Genomic DNA, 22,491 nt, shown 5'->3' on the forward strand with positions numbered 1-22,491 from the left:
GATACCAACTGACATATTACAAATTCATATAATTATTGTCAGTTTCTACCTCTTAAATTTAAGTTTCATGAGGGCAAGAACTATGATTTATTAATTGCTGTATCCTCAGAACTTGGAAGAGTACCTAGTATATACTGGTGCTCAATAAATACTTGTTGACTGTTGAAGAAAGGCTCAGGCTGGCCTCAGAGAATGGTCCCTGTGATCCCAGCAACTCAGAAGGCTAAGGCAGGAAGATCCCAAGTTTGAGGTCAGCCTCAGCAATTCAGTGAGACAGACCCTGTCTTAAAAATAAAATAAGACAAAATAAAATAAAAAGGGCTGTAGACGTAGTTCAGTGGTAAAGAGCCCCTGAGTTCAATCCTTATTACGAGAGGAGGAGGGGGGAAGGTCTCAGAATTTAGGAAAATTAAACAATTAAAGTAAACCTGAATAAAAGTAATTCTGAGAAAAAACAATTCCTTGGGCAAATATGCTAGCCTAAGTAAGGGAAATTTTGAGAAACAAATAAATTTACAAAAGTAGACGGCTGTTAATACAGGCTGCATCTCTAGTACGTATCAAGGCGACTGACTGGCAAACAGTTGACACCACAAGAAGTTATTGATCGACTGGATGAATAAACATTAGATGTCTGAAATGAGTATGTCAGTAGTTATTTTATATGTACCTCTTTCAGTTTTTAATCTGTCAAGGATTTCAGTTTTGTCTGTTAAATCAGATTTTAAGGCAGTCTCGAGCTGAGCAATCTGTACTTTCAACTGCTGTTCCTTTAACTTCCATTGCTCTTCATGGGCAGCACTGAAGGCACTGCAAAACACACGTGACATGCAAGGAAAGCTTGGAAATCAGCTTCAACCGAAAATAATAAAGAGAAAAGCTTTTAGTGGCACAGAGACCACTGTCATCATGTCTTAGGAATTAAGTAAACATATGCTGGTCTGCTGCTGTTGAAACCAAGGCGCCTTTCTCAGGCTGCGGTTAGGGAACATGAAAGAGTTTGTGGGATGAGTAAAGGAACTGGCCTTAATTTAGAGCTCTAAAGTCAGAAAAGTTGGCAGTGTGCAGCTTTTGTGGGACTAGTAAAGGAATTCAGATACTGTACATACTCCAGAGGAATCCACAATTCCAAACCTCAGCAATTGACAACGAACACAACCATACTCTCCCACTTACAAACCCTCTTAATACAGAGAAAAATGGACTTTCTACCTGGTCTTTAATTCTGTGAAACTTTTAAAATGTCTTGGATAATAACATCTTAACAAAATACTGACTACCAAATGATAGCATACTGAATCACAGGCAGTAATTCTGATCTTAAGAAGTAGTGATAATGTAGTTTTGTCCTAAAAAACAAAAAGCAATAGGCTAAGAATTAAAAACTGTACTTGTAACACATGAATGGAATGAAAACCAATGCCCTGGTCCTAATAAGAATGTTGAAGATAGAACTATTATTCCTCAATAAAAGTATAGCAGCTTTAATTATGATTACAATCTGCTAATGATCAAGGCCTAGCATATCAGAAGGAAGAAACAGATAAAAAGTAACTAAATGACACACAGAAGGTGTGCAGTGGTTCCTGAATCCTGGTCTAAACAATGGTGCTAGACTAGCTGTACCGACACTTAGATTAAAAAATGAAGATCCCAAGACTCAGGGACTCATATTTTTATAAAGCTCCCCAGGTGATAGCCAGGTTTTTGGAAACATTGATCTCAATTTGCATTTCATCAGAAAGCCATTATCTGTGAAGCTTGTTATGACTGAATAATCATCAGCAGCTTTGACCCTTCTACTTATTTTAAACATAGTAAATGAAATAAACATTTAAAAATCTAGTTTTCTACTGATGATGAAGTAAATAGAAAAGAAATGTATTATTTCAAGTTGCCCTTAATGCCACTCCCAGCAAGTCTTGAGGTTTTATTCCAAAAGGGATACTCTTCTGGAAGGCACAGCTTTCAAAAGAGTAAATTTTGTATTCATTTCACATTTTGAATACTTTTTATTGCAGTTAAAATGATATGACCTTGAAAACAAATGGAATTTTAGAAGTTCCTCTAAATATGACATCTGTTTCTTCTATGCTCTCATCTCACATATGGAAGCTTAAAAAAATTCATGAATCTGATATAATAACAATATTTTAAGTTAATTTTATCAAAGGTACAATTATATAGACACAAATGAGATCCAAACAAAATATATACTTTAAGTGCTAAATAAAGAATATTCCTTTACAAGTTCATTTTAAAATAAAGAACAAATATAATTTCTGTATCTAGCCAAATTATATATATACCAAACACACATATATGTGCATGAATGTTAGTACCTATATGTATGGGTGTGTAATACCTATATGTATGTGTGTATGTGTGTGTCTTGTATTATTAAAAACATGCACCACCTGGTGAAAAATTAGCATGATGAAACAGGCACAACTATACATTATATCAGATGCCAAAAATTAGAAACAGTAGTGTTCCAATAGCATTACTACCAGCAAAAAGATCACCAACAGCTAATCTGGCAAAAACATCAGAAGCTGTATGTGTTTAAATTAAGAACAATTTAGCAGCCTGGTTTTTCCAAACCCACAAAATGCTAGCGTAAATCAGCATAAGTCAATCTGAATTTAGTCCACTGCTATCTTCCCTCTAAATTTAGGATTACATTCCACTGGAGTTTCATGAGGAATTCCTTTTGAATTTACTGTACTCCTCTATGCTTGGAGCCATCTGTGTAACTATAAATGGTGAGCCACATCTGGCTCCATTTTCTTTGTGAGAGCTGTATACATGATTAAATCTGCATATAAGTACAGTCTTTGAGAAACTTTTATTCATGAAAATGTTTTTGTATATTGCCAATAGTGACAACTAAGGGAGGATGTTAGTTAGCATTTGTACCCATTTCACTGTTACATTATGTTACAAAGCGATAAAATGTCAGTCTGCAGTGGAGTGCCCCTGGTGCCTGTGGTCACTGGCATGTCCATTGGCAATCATGGGTTTCAGAATACTGTGAATATACACTCTTGATCAGAAACACGATAGCATCAAAATAAAAGCCAAAAAATTTCTCTCCATTCTCAGGTCTTGTCTTCTGATAGAAGAAATTCCATTTATTTTAATGTTCAAAGGCATCCTAATGTGAAAAATGAGTAAGAATAAACTATATCATCCATAAAGAAATCCATAGGTAGGAAAACTGCAGGGGACAGGTGCTCACTTTACAGAAACAGAACAAAGAAAGTCTATGGGTATCAGCAGTGATCTTTTAAATTCTGAACAGTAGATGACAATTACAACATAAAAACTTTATTTACCCTGTTCTGAAAAAGGTTACTATCATCTTTTAAACACTGATGAACACACTTTAAAAATAGGCATTAGATCAGTGTCTCCCAAAGAGTTAGTGCCTTAAAACCATCTTCAGATTTTTCTGGATCTAACCTCATACTGTCTGCTGGAATTTTGGATGGTGGTGGTTAGGGAGCTGTGTGTGTGTGTGTGTGTGTGTGCACGCACGTGCGCATGAGAGTGTGTGTGAGAGTGTGTGTGTGTGTGTGTGTGTGTGTGTGTGTGTAGAGGTTCTGAAAATGTGGTGAAAACTACATTTTCATGTTTTCCAGGTTATTTGTACACATTCTAGTTGAAGGATCACTGCATTCATTAGTTACATGGCCCCCAAACTATACTAACTTCAAAAATGAAACACAGCTTTACCATATTATAGTATAGAGTTTCTTTGGGACCAAATAGAAAGATTTAATTGCAAAAAAATTTATTCTGAACTTTTAAATTGAACATTTCTTAAAGTTCTTATTTCTTGGCTTCATATAAAAAATGTTTTAGCATATTAAGACAGACTCATACTGAATACTAACATGAGGGTTTTATCTTACCACATGATCCTCTACTATGTCATATGTCAAGTAATAAACACATTCAAAATTTCATTTGAGAAAGGAAGATGAGAATGCAATGTGCAAATCATATTTTTCTCCTGAATACTAGCCAATTTTGAATAACAAACAAATACTTTCCTTTTTAAAACATGCTATCATTATGACTAAGCAAACAAGGAGTATATGTAGTTTTTGACGAACATTAGCTGTTGGCAATGATGAATAGCAGTGCAATGAAACAAAAGAGCTGTAAAGAATCTTAAGGACAATGTTGATTTTTGTAGTTTTTCCAACTATGCTTCTGAAAACTAATTTTAAAAAATACTATCAAGAGAATTTTCTAGTTCTATTTACTATTACATGTACTTGTTGGGTTTTGTGTTAAAGTGACATTAATTTTTTTGACATTAAATGTTTTGACACTCATTACAAACATTTACTTACATACACCTCATATAAAATTCAAGTGTGAGCAGCATAATGAAGTCTGTTTTTAGTGTGACAGGAAAAAAATGTAACTCAAGCATAAAACATTAAGGAAAAAACCTTCAAAGCCAGATTTACACTCTTAGATCATCTTCTAATATGGAAAGATAAAATTTCATGGTGATTAAGTAAATATGAGAAAAATATGCCTTGTCAAAATTCCATTTTTGCATTATTCCCAGCTAAGTTTGATGTTTTTTATTCCAAGAAAGTATGTTTAGTAACTTCTCAAATTGAGGAGAAGTGGAAAATTTAGAAGTAATGGCCAAATGGCACTTATTTGCTTGTATTTAGACCATGTTAAATTATTTGAAACTACAAAATGTTCAAGATAAATATAAATCAATAAAAATTTCTGAGTGTCTGACAGTTATTTTATTTTATGAATGTTTTCCAATGGCATTAAAATCAGAGATATAGAGAAGCACAGGGTGGAAAAACTTTTATTTTCACCTAAAGTTCAGAGTTAAAAGAACTGGGTTTCGATCTCATACTAGAGTCTCAGAAATGCTGTGTAACTCTGCACAAGTCTTTTCATTTTTCTGGAGTCTTTTTTCCCTCATTTTTAAAACACAGGGTTGATATTATTTTTCTGCCATGTGCAATCTGCATTTTGACATGTGAAATTTTCAAACACATAATACATCAATATAAATATACATATTATTCTATAGAGATGGAAATAAAAACCAGGATGCATAACAAATTTTTTAGGTAAAATTAATCAGGGTTGATGAAAAAGGGATCAGAATAAAACCCTGGGACCAAGTGATCCCAAAGGCCAAGGCAAATCCCATGTAAAGATTTTTAGCTACTTTACCTTTCCTGGAGGGCCCTGAATATTATTTTAACTGGTGTCTTACTGTTGATAACCCTTAATATATTAAGCCACTGTACAAAGATAGTAAGCACTAATAGGTAAACCACATAAATGATATAAATCACTGGAATAATGTTTAACATCAACCTGGGTAACTTCAAAGTAAATCAAAATAAATGCCTATCTCTACATTCTTTGGGTATGATAATTTAAAAAAAATGTAAATTTGATTAATAAGATGTAAAACAGTTAAATACTTAAAGATGTATTTGTAGTTCAGATGGCTATTTTCAGAGGTTTCAGTGTATGAATGTCAGCTATAACATATCTATTTAAAGATGTCTGCTTTCATGTAAACTTGTATTTATCATTTATCAGTATCATATACTGAAACGATTTAAAAAATTGCACATACACACAGAGATATCAGTATCATTTAGCCAAACTTAGCTGTGGAGTAGAATTTTGTTTCTAACATTACCAGAAGGGATTAATTTCTAAAACACCATAATTATGAAGCAAATTAAAAACAAACATTGAAGCAGCCCCTTAAAGTCTGTCTTGAGCTAAGATGCTTGTGTTTCTCTTTTTAAAGAACAAAGATAATTTCAAGTGAACACCTTTATTTTCACCTAATACAATCATTCTTAGCTAATAACCTGGAGAGCCCAATGGCTTGTGTTCAAACACAAACTCTATTTCTTCATACTTTTAAGATTATGAAATACCTTCAGAGTTTCTTAATTTCATTTTATGTTTCTTGTTTGCAAACTGGGCACATTCCAAGGTGTTATCAAGAATTTATAAAAATGAACGTAAAGTATTTAGCACAGTGTCTGTTAGCCTATAGCTTGTATTTAATAGATGACACTACTACTCAGGTTAAAAAACTTACAACCAATGCCTTAAAAAGCTTATTTTTCTTTTATGAAGTAAATGTATTTCCTGTTATCTGTTGTTGATCAATATTAGATATTCTGACAAGAAGTGTTTGATATAAAAGGGAATAAAAGAACAGATGGAATCACGATTTACCTGTTATAAAGTTTATCATAGTTTTCTTTTAAAAGTTCCCGTTCCTTTTCTAAATCATTTATTCTATCCTGCAGCTAAAATGAAAAGAAAATTCACATTAGGGGATTATCATATAAACCTACACTGGGGTAAAAAAACCATATGATAGGAGGATGTCTTGTTTCATTCTTGATTTCTAAATTGCAGCTGCTAACTTTACCACTTATACTGTCTGCATTTCATCCAGCATTGGTATTTTCCAAGTTGTTAAATAAACATGAAATTAATATTCCTGCTTTAATTTAGTAGAAAACGTATGCACTGCTTTATGGCAACATGTTCCAGAACTCAATAAAGAATGTGTTAAGAGCTTGCTGTTAAGTTCTGGGAAACAGAATATTTTTCACTTTCCACCATGATGAATTCCATCATTATATTCATTTTGTATTAATTTCCAATTGGCCCATAAAAAGTAAAATAATTAACTTTTACTTAAGTTTACTGTTCAAACAAATTATACCAATCACTATATTCTCTGAAGACACAGATTCTCACGTTACCTAGAATTCACAAATAGCCAGTAGCATACCTTATGAATAAATGAATAAATAAATAAAATAATGAAATAACCTTGGAATAATTATATCTTTATCACTAAAATGAGGATTTCTGTCCTCTAGTGTTTCAAGGTTTATTCATAAGTGCATTTTGTAGTCACTACTTTTTCCCATGGATCAGAGCACTCTTAAAATTTATCTCCATTGTCAACATTCTCCTTTGAGGCTAGGAAGAGATAGTAAAAGAATCTTCCTAATTTAGAATAGAACGTAAGCATCTTATTTAATTTCCATTCTCCTTAGGAACAAGCTGTACAGGAAAAGATGGTGCTAGTTGGGAGACAAGAGTATCAACAATAAAAAAAAAAAAAAGGTTTTCAAACAAATTTCTAGAATAAAAATTAGTTTCACAGAATTGCTGATTTTGTAGAACATAATATCATCTCCTCAGATATATTTTTATAGTTTGGTTTTGATATCTCAAATGACTAATGTCACAGTTGAGAAAATTAAGTTCCATAGGTAATTTGCAGTGTTTTCATTTTACTCAAGGATCTTTACTCCTTTGGGAAAACAGTGGATCTAAGCACATTTGCAAGTATTGTTAAACACTGATTTGCCACTCATATATTGTATTTTGCTGTGTTCAAAACACCATCCATGTTGTTTACAATCTAAAAATAAAAAAAAAAATCTTTGGGATGTTTCTATTTTACATTTTCAAACCAACTACAGAGAAGTTTAAAAGCAACATATGGCTAAACTCTTTGGAAGTTTACCTCTTCTATTCTTCTTTCAGAAAATGTCATGGAATGTAATTGTTTCTCAAGACTGCAGCATTTTAAACGCTGCTCTTTGAGCTGCATATTTAGCTCATCTCCATTTGCCATCAAGGCATCATGGCTGATCCTGAGAGTTTTTTGCTTCTAAAAAACAAAAAGAATAATTTTTAAACATTATTTTTGGATTATGCTTTAAATAACTGATTACAATTCTGTAAGTGAATTTACTCTTGAAGTTCACATTATATAATTTATTCTTCACATCATAAACAATGTATGTGAGCTACTTACCCATAGAAGATGCTCTTAACCTAAGTGTGACGTGAGGAAGAAAATAAAAGGTTATCTTAGCATAGAGGCACATAATACATAATTGTTCCTGTCCTTTATTTGCTCCTAGTTTTTCAGTTGTTGCAAGTGACCAATAAGTAAATTGCTTTTAGCAATTAAAATGTTTTTTCTTTTTATTATAGTTACAGAGGTCAAAAATGCTGACCATTGATATTCAAAGGAAAGGATGTGCCACCACACTACATAAACAACCTTGGATAGATAGCTTTTAATTATAACAAAATTAAATTAAAATTTTCAGTTCTGTAAAATAGTTCAACTCTTCTTAATTTTTTAAAAAATGTTCCATTTATGAACATGATTTATATTCAGTTATGTATACTTAAATGTCACTTCTTTTATAAAAAGAGTCTTTTCATACTGCTGATTTTTTTTTTTTTTTAGTTCATTTAAAAGAAACATGGTTACTGAGCTACTTCAGGTTTATTATCTTGATGTCATTAGGCAATACCATCTTTAACCAATAACTTCTGGGCTTTCTACATTGAAGCAGTTGTACTTAACCACTCAAATCTCCTCTATATCAATTACCCAAAAGAGATACATGTATCATAGCAGATACCTGTTATTATTGGTATATAAACAAATACTTGGGGTCACTGTTAAATAGAAATCAAAACAGTCAAAATGATAAGAGAAAATAAAATCATTTTCAAGTCCTTTTGCAATTCCCCACTTTAAAAACTGCTTTTGAACACATGTATTTTTCATTTTCCCCTTCTGTATATCTGCAGACAGCCAGCACTGTCATTCCTGCTCTCTAATTAGTATCTCTATTATAAACTCACACATTTATATAAAAGGTGATTATTCTTGGAATTTCAGGAGGTTCCTGTGGGATGGAAGACACTACTGAGTATGGTTGAGAAATATTTATCTATTTAATTCAATAGTTGAATTTAGGCTTCAGATGACCCTATGCTTTGCATCAATTTACTGCTTTCCTTGTTTCAGTACTTCAAAGAAAGTACTGCTTAATATAAATTCTGCTCATCTGGAATGTTTTGGAGTTCATTATTTCCAGAACCCAAGCTAATTATGCAGTGCCAATAGATAGGAGCTCTCTGATGCCACATTCCTGTGGGGCCATACTCACTGTTAAAACAACAATGGGGATGAAGAATCCTAGGAACTGTCACACTGAACTGTTGAGGTTTAAAATAAAAACACTGATTGCTGACATTATGGGTACTTAACTATCTTCTGATAATGTTTATGATCAACCAAACTAAACCCACATCAAAGAAGCATTTAATAGAACATGGTGACTGATGTATTCATATCTCTGGTCTATATATTTCATAAATGTTTAGAATTATATGCAAATATAATGGTAGCTTCAGTGCTATGAGCCTAAATTGCATGGAGTTAAAAATAAATATTCATGGCATAAGATAATTTATGACAAATGTGTTTACTATTTTAAGATGACATAATATTTATAATAATCTAGGGAGTTATTTATTTATTTAGTAATTAAGTTACAAATAACAAAAAATATATGAACAGGAATTATACACATTTGAGAATAAAAAAGAATGATTTGTAAAAATCACTTTTTTATTATGACCATTTTACTTTTAAAAAATGCAACTTGAACACTATTTTTCGAACACTTTGCATCTATACATAATAATAAGGTAAATTTTCACAGTACCTCTTGAAGCTGAAGAAACTTTCCTTCCATTACTGAAAGAGCATTGCTTTTCTCCACTAGTTGTTTATGAAGCTTAATCATTTCTACATTGTCCCGAATATTTGACCTTCAAAATTGTGTTTAAGAAGTAAAAAAAAAAATAAAAATAAAAAACAAGTCAATAGGAGAAAAAGTAAGATGGAATCACATATTTTCAATTAATGTTACTTGGAAAATATTTATACTCTTACATATCAGTTACTGAAGTTTTTAGATTATTACAAATAAAAGACAAATTTATTACTTTAAAGCCACCAATAATCATTCTTGAACTTGCATAAACAAACTCTTAAGTTTGAAGGGATCCTCAAAATTTATGACAATGGCACCTTTATGAAAATTGATAATATTTGGGGCTGGGGTTGTGGCTCAGCGGTAGAACGCTCGCCCAGCACATGCGGGGCACTGGGTTCAATCCTCCACACCACATAAAAATAAAATAAAGGTACTGTTTCCAACCACAACTAAAATAAAATATTTAAAAAACTGATAATATGGATTTAAAATCATTTTAGAGTGTCCTGAAAGACGGTATGAAAGTACATTAGCTTTTAGCACAATAATGGTTCTACCACCAAACTTTGCATTTATTGTAGGGCTATCATGCTCCCTTTCCCTAAATGAAAAATATGCAATATGGCCATTCGTCTTCCTACCACTCCCTCAAAGCAAATAGTATCATAAGATTACCATTCATTGTAGTTTCCTCTTGGTGTTTAAACTTTGCAAAATATTTCCAAAAAAAGTGACTTAGCATTTTATACTAATAATGCCCAAAGCTGGCATTTAAATATGTTGCAGATGTGCCTTTAGCTGTAAGAGATTATTTGATGTCCACAGGGTATATAGAAACCCTATATGCTGCAATACTATTTTGTATTTTTCCTACTGAGATTAAAGCAAATGTAGAATTTAAGAGGAAGATCTTGTTAAAGGTTAATCATAGATCTAAATGAATACCTGTTTTTTCAAAAGACATGATTTTCCTGACAGAAAAAGGTTTCTTAATTTAATGTTTTACATTCAAAACATGTCTTAAATTGTGAAGCTTGATTTTAAGATTTCATTCTTTAAGAAAAATATATAATTTTTCAAATTCAGAGAATGATTTCAGTATCTAAAGTAAGCAATTTTACTTCCAAAACTTATCTAGTGTACACATATTGGAAAAATTGTCACAATGCCCTACTGGAACCAGAAAATGGACTACAAAGCTCACACATCTGTAAACCAGCTGAGGACTTGAAATACTTAATTTTCCTCTTTGATATTTGAAAGTTCATTGTATTTTGGCATTGGACAGTTAGTTGTCCTCACACAGAAGATAAACAAGTCCAAGAACCTGGATTTTGCCCAGGGTACAGTCTTAACACAATGTTAAAATAATTATGTGTCTTAAACATGTTATCTAGCAGTTATGAGCACATATTCAACAGTATGCTCATTGTTATTCCCTTCTATGTTACTTTTATTCACTAAAAAATATAATATGAAGAGAAAAATACATTTTGAATAAAGTACAAAAAAAATTCATACTCTTTCATATTTAGAAGATAAAATATAATTTACCCGTTTTCCCTAGACTTATTGTTTGACCACTTAAAGGTGAGTGACATTTATTGATATGAAAGGAAAGAAATAATTTCAAATGATTGAAATAATTTTAAATGTTTTTTATATTTTCTGTTGTCTCTGATTTATTTTTAAAATTATTTTATTTTTCAGTGCTAGGGATTAAATCCAGGGCCTTGCATATGCTAGGCAAGGTCTCTGATATTTTGTTTTAAAGTAATATTTTCAAGAAGAATCAAATGTTTGAAAAATGACTACTGCTTACTGTTAGTAACAGCAATGAAATCTCAATAATCCATTCAGGCCGAAAAGTCATAAAAATACAGGTTTTAATCTTGAATTTTCTTTGTCAGACAAAGAAGAATAAGCATATTCTAGAAAATTTCAGTGATTCAATTGGGGAAAGCTTTCTTGAATTCTCCCCTAAACTCCTTCAGGTTTAAACTTTTCAAAATATTAGCAAGAAAAGTAACAAAACATTTTATACTAATAATGTTCAACAGTAGACATAAATGCAACATAAACATAGAATACAACAATTATAATATGGCATTTTGAAGTCAGCTTGACTTAAAAAAAAACAGTATAATTATTATGGGACAATGCAAACTTTCAAGTCTTTAATAATTATATTTAAGTTTCAGTTTGAGGGGCTTTATATGCAATATTTATTGTTAAGGCTGTATGCTTTTCAAAGATAACAAGATGAAGAGAAGGGTAACTTGTTAAGCTAAAAAGTGTGGGATCAGAGAGAGACAGTACATATAAGTTAAAACCAGCAGTGTGATGAATATGGTGTGGCCTTGAAGGTACAATAAGGGCTGGGGATGTGGCTTAGTGGAAGAGTACTTGCCTAGCACATATGAGGCCCTGGATTTGATCCATATCACCATGCAAAAGAAAAAAGGCGGGGGGGAGAAAAGATACAATGAAATCACCTGAAACCTGACCACTGACTCAACATTTTTACATGGATGAAATATGGGGAAAGGATAAGGGTAGAAATGGCTGACAAAGAGGGCAGATGTCACTAAGATGAAAAGGAGTGTCAGAAGGATGTTGGAGGCAAGAGGGAGCCAGAGAGTTAGTGCTAAGTGACTAGTCATAGACCTTGAGGCTGTGGGGCAAGGCCTCAGGTTGGTCTCATTTAAAGAGAAGCCGGGCTAATTTCAAGAGCCAGAATACAGCACCAGAGAATCCCAACATCAAGTATATACACAAGACGCTAATAAAACAAAACAGAACAAAACAAAACAAAACTGTGAATAAACTGCTGAGAGATAAGGAGAGGAGAGGGAGGAGAGCAGAGGGGAAGTGCTGGGGGCTGAATTAGAGCAAGTTATATTCCATGCTTTTGTGAATATGTCAAAATGTAGTCTAATGTTCTATTAAAATATTTTATATGACCTCCACATAATATCTTTCTGCTCTTTTCCACTCACTATGACAGGAACACCAAATCTCCCAAATGATGACATTCTAACAGAGAGACCAATACGTGGTAAAAACATTCAGATGAACTCTGACAGTCATGCTCCAATTTGTACATGCTACATTACACATGGTGAAATGATTTGCAAACAGATACCAAGCATATTAATTAAGTGCTTTGTAAAAATAAATTTCTCACATTTTTCAACAAGGATTTTAAAAAAAACAGAAACAATTAAGTTGGAAAATGCTGTTTCTTTTCCTTTTTCAGTTTTATGGACATATGATTTAGAATTATGATCAAATCTTTGAAAACTATGAGAAAAGTTGTTGGCCCATCTCTAGATTAAAAACAAACTGAAATAAATTAGATTTTATGTTGAAAAAAGTAATCCAGCTCAACAACCTGTGTGCCAAGTTTCTCTCATATAATTTGAAACAGTCAAGCAATAAACTCTGAAAAAGGAATTTCTAATGGAAGCCTTAAAAACACTTGACTCCAGCTTTGCTACTGGGTGCCATAATAAATCCAGAAACTTAAAACCTCAGATACACTGGAGAAGGAACAACTTTCAGTAGAGCTATGTAATGTATAGTCTAATATGAAAGCTTAAGAAGCAAAAATCTTTGTTCCAGTGAAAGTTTCATATATTTCATTCCCCAGGCACTCAACTCCCCTCCTCCACCCCCATGAACATTTCATTCTTTGCTACAGTAAGGATTTTGAAACCTAAAAAAAAGGTCTTCTTCTTCTTTTTTTTTTTTGAGACTAAAATATTATAGCATTTAACATCATTTAGAAGAGAAAGCTCTACAACACAGAGGCTTGGCTATGAGATTCTGAGAACTAATTACGTCAAATATTTTATGAGGTAGAATGCAGAGGATCTTTTTTAAAAAAAGTTTTAAGTTGTTGATAGACTTTTATTTTATTTATTTATATGTGGTACCAAGAATTGAACCCAGTGCCTCACATATGCCAGGCAAGTGCACTACCACTGAGCCCCAGCCCCAGCCCACAGAGGATCTTTTTAAGTAATTGATTTAGGCTGACCAAATCTGGGGAATAAAACTGAAAACAACCTTAGGGTTGAAAAAAAAAGTTTCCTTTTTTTTTTTTTTCTTTTTAAAACAAATCAGACTCCTGTTGAAAGAAATGTAGGCCATTCATAGTTCTTATTAGAGATACACAGGTAACAATTATTGTGTAGGGTACCACTTTTGAATTGAACTACAAAGAATGCTACTAAATGGAATGAATAAGATTCACTAAAATAGCCAAGGAAAAGTCTCTTTGAAAGGTAATGGTTTTGTTCAGAACTGCTACTTGAGATCATGGGGGAAAACAAGGATCTCTGATTTAAGGCAAATCCGGCTGCAAAGGTGTGTGGAAGCTGAATTAGGAGCATCCCAAGTGTGGGGCCAGCTTGGGCAACTTAGTGAGACCCTATCTCAAAATAAAAAGGGGTAGGGATGTAGCTCAGTGGCAGAGCATCTCTGGATTCGATTCCTAGTACTATGGTGGGTGGGGGAGGCGGAAAAACATTTCACTGAGGAAAAAAATTTGTGTATGTTTATTTACCTCTGGATCACAACTTCCTGTGATGTTGGGTCAAAGTACAAATCAGAACTTTCTTATTTTCACCACCACTGGAAATGGAGGCACAGTAGTAGAGCTCTCTATATGCATATAATCACATTCACATGAAAAAAGATGGGGCTGGTTGGGGACAGGAGTAACCCAAATCCTGGCTCATCTTCTTAAAAGAACCATGTTTAGGATTACGTTTAATGAATTTTTAACTATAGATTTTACAGTAATAGGAAGGGGAATCTGGGACTTTAGTCAATATTCCATAAACCCCAATGGGAAGTGTAGATTTGCTGGCAATTAAATTACAAAAGTGAACTAAAGGTTTTGTATTGTTTTTAGTTTTTGATACGATCATGCCAATCCTGGGCACTAACATAGGCTGTTTCACAATTATCAGAAGGAATAATTGATTTGATATAGGTCTTTGATGAATACCAAATGTAAATAATGATTAAATTAAGAAATACAGATTACTGAGTAGGCAAAATCGTTCAAAAGCACAAGTTCCCTAAGGAGATAACGACTGTTAATTACAGAGTAGGGAACCATTCACCCATTTCAATTTATTCATTTTATAGTTTGGGTAGTTAACTGATGCTCAGAGAAGTAAAATTTGGCCAGAGTCCTTAAGTTATGAAGCCACCACTCAAATTTAGTTTTAAGGGTTAAATTCTTCCCATTCTTTTAACTTGTTTCCTTCTTCTAAGGTGCTCTTAAGTGTAACTCTCCCTCCACTGTCATGTGTATGTTTATACACTAGATACGATTACTTGCAACGATTTCTGTGGTTTGTATAAAGTATTGGGAAAATATGTCAAGTGCTATCTAGAAAAATCTTAGATAATATTAATTTTAAGAAAATAGGAATAAAAGAAATTGTATGAGTGAAATAATTGTCACTGGACAAATTATAAACTATGCAAAATGATAGTGAGAGCTTAGTGAATATATTATTTTTAAAAACGATAGATCATCTCCCTGTGTTCTAATGTTTGCATGGTTATTCCTGGCCCCAGTTATCCCACCATCAGAAAATCCCACCATCAGAAAACCAGATGTGCCCTCTAAATTAGGGGGCTGGGCAATCAGGCAAATCCAAATTGAGGGGCATTCTGCAAACAACTGTCAATGGGCTGGAAAAAAAAGCAGGGAACATTCTAAAATAAAGGAAACCTAAATACCATGACAATTAAATACAACACATAGCCTCTGACTGAATCCGAGATCAAAACAAAACAAAACAAAACCCATTAATAAAAAAGTGCAGCAATAAATAGCATTATTGGAACAACTGGGGCAACTGTATCATTCATGGTTAAATGTTTAGAGTGTCTATAATGTAGGAGGATGTCCTTGTTCCTTGAAGATATGTGTACAGACAATGAAGAAACATAGGCACCTAATTATCAAATGGGAGAGGACGAAGGGAGGAATAGAAGAAAAAAAGGGGTGAGAGAGAGAGAGAGGTGCAGTGAAGGGGTGGAGGAGGGAGGGAGAGACGAGAGGAGAGAAAGAAGGGCTTGTGAGCAAGCCTGCATAATGTAGAGGCAGGCTGTGGCATATTCACAGATTGCTAAGAGGTGCAAGGTATGTGAATGCTCACTCTCTTATTTTCTCCACTTTTCTGTAGGTTTGCTGCTTTTCAAAATGATAATCTGGGGAGAAACTTAGAGTGCTAGGAGGTAATCCTGTATCTGTGCACAGGGGAAAAAGAGACAGCCCTTAAAGCCAAGATGTTTCTTATAACGCGCGGCTGCAAAAGGCCTCTCAATTCTAAGATTTGACAATCCGCTGTCTGCCAAAGAGAAGAGGGCAAGTCAGAGTGTCTGAAGTATATATGGGTTAAATTTCCTCCACTGAGACATTATGGCACTTACATGATTTTTAATTAAGAAGGTAAACACCCTAACATTTATTTAAAAAAAAAACAACAACAACAACACTTAGCACACTTGTTAAGAGTATACATATTTTTGGAGTTGAAAAAGTCAATAAAAGGTAAAATCATTCTGATTTTAATGTTCATGTACATATGTTCATTGGTTACAGCTTTGCATTTAATTTAAGACAGCTTTTTTAATAAGCAGAAAATGTGCATTTTTATATTGTTTAAATTTTAATATGGATTTTTGTTCAAAACAACACAGACATTCAGGCTACTTGTAAATGATACAAGATTTTTTGCTAATGAGGCATTATGTAGAACATATGCAAAAATCACAACTCAGTCTTCCAAAATAGACCACAACAACAGGAAAAAACATGATTTTAATAAAAAGGAGCAGCACTGGGCTTTTACTTCAAAGCAATTAAGGGCTTTGGATAACCAAAAGTTTATGTCAAGCTGATGCCAAACCAAACTGGTCTATTAAACACATACTATGAAGAGTTTCTGTAATATTCTATGAAAAGGCTCTCTGCCATAAATATCAAGCACTGCCATTCTGAAGATTACAACTATGTTAGGTTCATGTTTGAGAACAAGGGGTCCAACATCCAGATCAGACTTCTAGAATTTCAAATCTGAAATAATGTATCCGTGAAAGAGAAGTTTAAATATGTTTTCCATTTTGTGATTTTTCTCTACAGTAAATTATACCAAGTTTTATACTCTCCCTAAATTTTTTTCAACAGTTTTCCATTAGTCTCAAAAAATTGCTGTTATACATAAAATTTTGAGCTGTGTGTAAACATATTTTTTTAAAATAGCCTTGAAAGTTCTTATTTTAACTTATTTCTTCAGTTTCAAAAATATTTCAAGAAACGATATGCTACTCACTATAGATACTCTTCCTTCTAAGGAAATGACATGTAAATTTTCACTTTTATAAATTCAGTAAGTTAGGGTAAAAACTGATTTATTTCCCTGACCTCTGCAACAAAAGTTCCTTGGCCTGTAATACCAATTTTGTTTCCACTTATAATTCTTGGTATCACAGAAAAGACTGCTTATTTTGTTTATATGGATAACATAGGCCCCTGAGGAAGCCCTTCTTTTGTTTTTTAAGGTTAGCTCCTCTATAAGTACATGTTGGTACTCTTACTGCCAATATTTATAGTAGAAAAGCATGTGTCCTTGTCTATCACTCTCTTTCTGCTGCTGCTCTGACCCAGGATTGAAGGACTTTTGGATCTCCTTTTCAATTAACACTGAAAGTCTAGCTCTGATGATCATATCCATCTGGAAAAAGGATCAGTTAACATAGTCCATCTGACTGTCTGGGAATATGAGAAAAATAACAAGGAAGGTACTCCCTGATAACCTTGCAATAATGGTTGAATATAGCAGATAGGGATGGGCCCCAAGCTTGAGCTTGGCTTATGTGAACTTTTGTATTTAGATAATGTCTGAATTATGGCTGTTAGCAATCACATTAAGATCATTACATTCAGTGAAGGGGTCTTGTCCTCTCTGGCACTGTACCTTATAAGGAACCATTTCTTGGTTTTTCCAAGAAGGTTGAATCTAAATTAGTTCCTCTTCCCAGGGAAACATGGGTCACACCTAGACAGTCATGATTTAAAGTCAGGGTTCAATTAAATTTTAATTAGACATGTTTACTTATAATGTAAACATGTCTAATTAAAATTTAAATATGTTTACATTTAAATATAATTCTCAAAATATAATTAAATATAATTCTCAAAAATATTCATGTTTCTTTTGCTGTGCATTTAGGAGGGTATATAATGTTATTAGTTATTAGGCTTTCTTATATAATCCAGTTTTACACATAAATATTAGAGGTTATGCTACTCTTCTAACTTTTCTTTCTTTTTTTGGTTCTGGGGATTTAACCCAGGGATGCTTTACCACTAAGTCATATCCCCACCCTTTTCTATTTTTTATTTTGAGACAAGGGCTGACTAAGTTGCTCAGGGCCTTACTAAGTTCTGAGGCTGGCCTTGAATGCAGGATCCCTCTGCTTCAGATTCTCAAGGAGCTGAGATTATAGGATGTGCCACTGTGCCCAATTAAATCTTTTTTTTTTAATTTAATTTTTTTTAGTTGTAGTTGAACATAACATCTTTATTTTATTTATTTATGTTTATGTGGTGCTGAGGATCAAACCCAGGGCCTCGCACATTCGAGATGAGCGCTCTACCGCTGAGCCATAACCCTAGCCCATAAATCTTTTAAGTATAAAGCTTTTGATATATGTTTTAGCTCACTTTACATTTTTAAACAAGTTTGATGATATGCTTCTTTTCTTAGCTTCTTCATATGCTACCATGTAAGGTTAGTTTGTTAAAAGAGGGTAAACACTGAATGTGAAACGAAACACTAGGAAATCTTTCTTTGTTTTTCTAAATAAGAATCCAGCCACATATGCATAACATCAGACACATTGGAAAGGGGGAAAGAAAAGTGGAACTCTGTCTGGTTTAAGAAAAAATGAGATTAATGAAATACAAAAGAGATATAGCAACTAAATCCAAGGTGTAGACCTTATTTGGATTCCAATTCAAATGAACAGTAGAAAGACATCTTTAGGAATGTTTGAATATAAACTGGTTATTAGATTATATGAAAGAATGGCAATTAATTTTGTCAGGTGTGACAGTGGCATGGTGATTATGTTTTAAAAAATTCCCTATCAGAAAGAGATACATACGAAAGTATCTGAGTGACATATCTGGCTGAGGCTAATTAACTGAGGACAATAAAGGTGAAGGGGTTTATGTAATAAGATGGGTAACATGTTAGTAATTGTTAAAGCCGAGTGATAGATGATTCAATATGCTACAATCTCTGATTTGGGGTATGCTTAGTCAAAACAATAAAAAATTAAAGGAAAAAAAAAAGCCATAAAGGGAGAAAGATAATTCAAGAAAGAATGCGGTAAAAGGATAAAGTCTTGTTGAAAGCACAATGTCCAAGCATAAACACTATACTTTATAAAATGTCCAAAATGCAGTGGTGGCAATGCCTTTAGGGCAACTACTGATGGGTCCCATCATCCTCCACAATAATCAACAGATCAACGCCAACTTTGGATTTGAGGAGAGGTAACATCTTTGAGATCATCAACTGTAACCGTATTATCGAATTTACTACCTTTTAAGGTTGAAAAAAATCTTAAATGTGCTAGACTTGTATATAAGGTAAATCAACAGATAAAATCTTATACCCCTTACTTCTTTCAGTAGCTACAATGAAATGACATTAACTTCCTGCGATTTTAGCAAAGGAAGCAAATAAACAGAGAACATATGACGAGGGCAGTTTCCACCAATCAGAACCTGTAAGGGGGCAGGTTAGGGAAAATAGCCCTTACATGAGAGTTGTTGATAGTAGTTAGTAGGTCTAAAGTAGGCCTATAGGAATAATGTTAAGTAAAAAAATGATTTTTAAATATCTAGATAAATGTATCCTTTTACAGACATGATAAATTATTTTAAACTAATTCTGACCTTATCAAAATGGTATTTCTATTTTAACATACCTTTGATCTGTAGCTTGCTGCTCACGAAGCTGAAGAAGAGATAACTCAATTTCATTTTCTTTCCTCCTCAACTGAGTTTTCAGGATCTCAGCCAAATGCTCTAACTCTTCTATCTGGCCTCTTTGTGACTGAATAACATTTTCTCTGAAAGAAAAAGCCTTCTAAGAATCTGTAGTTGAGGAAAATTTGTAGTATTTAAGATAAGTGCAAAGATATTTCTTCATAATAAAGAGCAAGCAAAAGTTAAAAAGTTTAGCTTAATTGCCTCTGCACACAGTGAAATAGTAGCAGATTGAATGTGATGATTTGGAAATACATATGGAACAATTCAAGATATTGCTTTTTAATAAGATAATAACGCAATGGATTGGACTTTGGTTTAATTCAATTCTATTGATCACCTGTTGTGTACTCTACAATCCGGTCTTCAGATAATTAATGTGCCTTTCTTCTTTCATATATACACATCTGCCTATATCACCCAAATTAACACTTCAGAGAGGATGGCGGGAAATTTGCCAAACATAACTTAGTGGTCTCTGGCATGCATTTATCTTTTTCTTCTGTGTCTGACGGTATCCCAGTGCAATGAGCCTCAGGAAATTGGTACGAACTCTGATTTCTCAGCTGATTATCAGGTAATAAATTATGTCAAATCTTTTATTTTCACACAGGCTAATCATTACTATAACTGATATTTAAAATATTCAAAAGGAAACATTTTAAGCCCATATTATTGTTAAGCAACTGTCTAAACTATCTACTTTTTGTGTCATGTTCTCTTTCCTCATTTAGTGTTGTTTTGCTTTCATGATAATTCAGGTGAAAGTCTATAGGTAAACTAGAACCTTATCTTCATTTGGTTAACTCAAAGACACTGAAACCATGAGGCTTTGATTAACTGGGAAAGAAACCTAAATGTTGCAGAAGTAACTTTTTTGAAACCATGATATGAAGAAGAATGCAATACCATAGAATCATAGGGAAACAATATCTGAAATCCATATGTATCTGATAAGTTCAGACTTTTAAGCCACTCCTCCCAATTCCTTTTTATTTATTTTTTTAAACCACAAAAAGGGCTGATTCAGGATCTAAAAAAAAAAAAAAAGAAAAAAGTTACCTGTGATTTTCTGGGAATGAAAATGTTGCCTCTAAAGTTTATACTACTCTAAATGATTGGATGCCATGCCATTCCTTTGGGGGTAAAATTAGAATAAAGAAGACTATTTTATAAACCCTTTCATTGATGTAGTGGATAAGTTATTCATTTCCCTTATTTTACTGAAAACATGTCATGTAATACCTGTTATTACCCCTCAGAACTAGCTGTATTTTAGTGAAGCAAATTATTTAGACATACCCCATTTTTGTTTACAATAAAGGAAAGGAAGGGATCAAAATAAGACATGATCAATAAACAAAGTTCTAAAATAACCATGAAAAAGAATACATACAAATTTCTTATTTCTCCTCTGGCTTCTTCAAGTAAACTATTGCCATATTTTGTAAGCACAGGTTGTACAGTTTCTGCTACATCTACATCTTGGAGTCTTATACCTAAAAATATAGGAATAAAATATGATTATAGAAGGGAAGTTTAAAATCTCCTTTATTTGCTATCATAAGGATATTTATAATATAATAAAATCTCTTGTTAAGTATTAAGACATATGTGCTCCATTGTATAGAGAATTAGAAATACAATGCCAAAGGGAATATTAGATCTCACCTGCAGTAGGTATTAAATAAAATACAGCAGCAACTGTTGCCCATTTAACAAATAATACTATGAAAACCAAATTACTTAGGAATAATTTGATTTAGAACTCCTGCAGTAATTTCTGAAAAAAATTTCTAGTCTTTATAATGTAAACTAAAATTTGAAGGAAAAAGTTTTCAAAAACTTAACTTTTTTAGTGTTAATGATTTTAATTTTTAAATCATTCCAATTTGTTGACCCTAAGTCAGCATGTTGCCTATACTTTGTTATTCTACCTAAATAAGAAAATTCATATTTTAGGAAAGATGATTTGAGACTATATTGATAGTATTTCTTTAAATAAGACATTTCCCTCTTGCATTTAAATTACAATTTTAAAAATTATAACTTAATAAAAATAGTTATATATGCTGGCTCAGCTACTTGGGGGGCTGAGGCAGGAGGATCATTTGACACTGGGAGTTCAAGGCCAGCCTGGGCAACACGAGTGAGACCCTGTTTCTTAAAAAGTTATATGCAATTTTACAAGGATATTCCCATTATTAAAAATGAGACATACTATCAGTTATATTAATTACTTTACATTTATGAAATAATTAAACTATTAAAGTTTAAGGTAAAGGATGACAAATGATAGAGATTTTTAAATTGAGCATAGTCCCAGATATAAAACTCTTTTCTTTAGAAAAGTTTACTTTCAAAAAAAGTGAATGTTATTTTATTATTTAAATTGATAGATAAAATTGTATTTGCCATCTGCATGATGTTTTGATGTACATACATATTGTTATAAATTAGAACTGTAATTAGAATAATAAAACTATTTCTTGCTCTTTCCAATATGTTCAATATCTATTGCTGTACTAGCTTAAAGAATAAAAAAGGTGGAGCTGGGGTTGTGGCTCAGTGGTGGAATGCTTGCCTAGCATGTATGAGGCACTGGGTTCAATTCTCAGCACCCCATATAAATAAATGAAAAAAATAAAGGCCCATATGTCTCAAAAAAATAATTAAAAAAAAAGAATAGAAAAGGCTCTGCCTAACACATTCAAATATTTTAGTATGATGGAATTTGCCAGTTAAATTATTTTGGCAATA

At 32.8% G+C, this 22,491-nt stretch overlaps 1 protein-coding gene across 3 annotated transcripts in view; it reads right to left on the minus strand.

Moving 5' to 3' along the window:
- Positions 1 to 22,491, minus strand: part of Rpgrip1l (RPGRIP1 like) — a 101,557-nt gene that overhangs the window by 68,500 nt on the left and 10,566 nt on the right. For all 3 annotated transcript variants that reach the window (XM_071604436.1, XM_071604435.1, XM_027938964.2), the window contains exons 5-10: positions 21,128 to 21,230; positions 19,671 to 19,814; positions 9,588 to 9,693; positions 7,577 to 7,723; positions 6,262 to 6,335; positions 671 to 810 (exon numbers count right to left, since the gene is read on the minus strand). In XM_071604436.1, coding sequence (XP_071460537.1) covers positions 671 to 810; positions 6,262 to 6,335; positions 7,577 to 7,723; positions 9,588 to 9,693; positions 19,671 to 19,814; positions 21,128 to 21,230 — 714 coding nt within the window. The remainder of the gene's footprint in view (positions 1 to 670; positions 811 to 6,261; positions 6,336 to 7,576; positions 7,724 to 9,587; positions 9,694 to 19,670; positions 19,815 to 21,127; positions 21,231 to 22,491) is intronic.

The sequence above is a fragment of the Marmota flaviventris genome, chromosome 18 (genome assembly GCF_047511675.1).
Source record: "Marmota flaviventris isolate mMarFla1 chromosome 18, mMarFla1.hap1, whole genome shotgun sequence".
Classification (NCBI taxonomy): domain Eukaryota; kingdom Metazoa; phylum Chordata; class Mammalia; order Rodentia; family Sciuridae; genus Marmota; species Marmota flaviventris.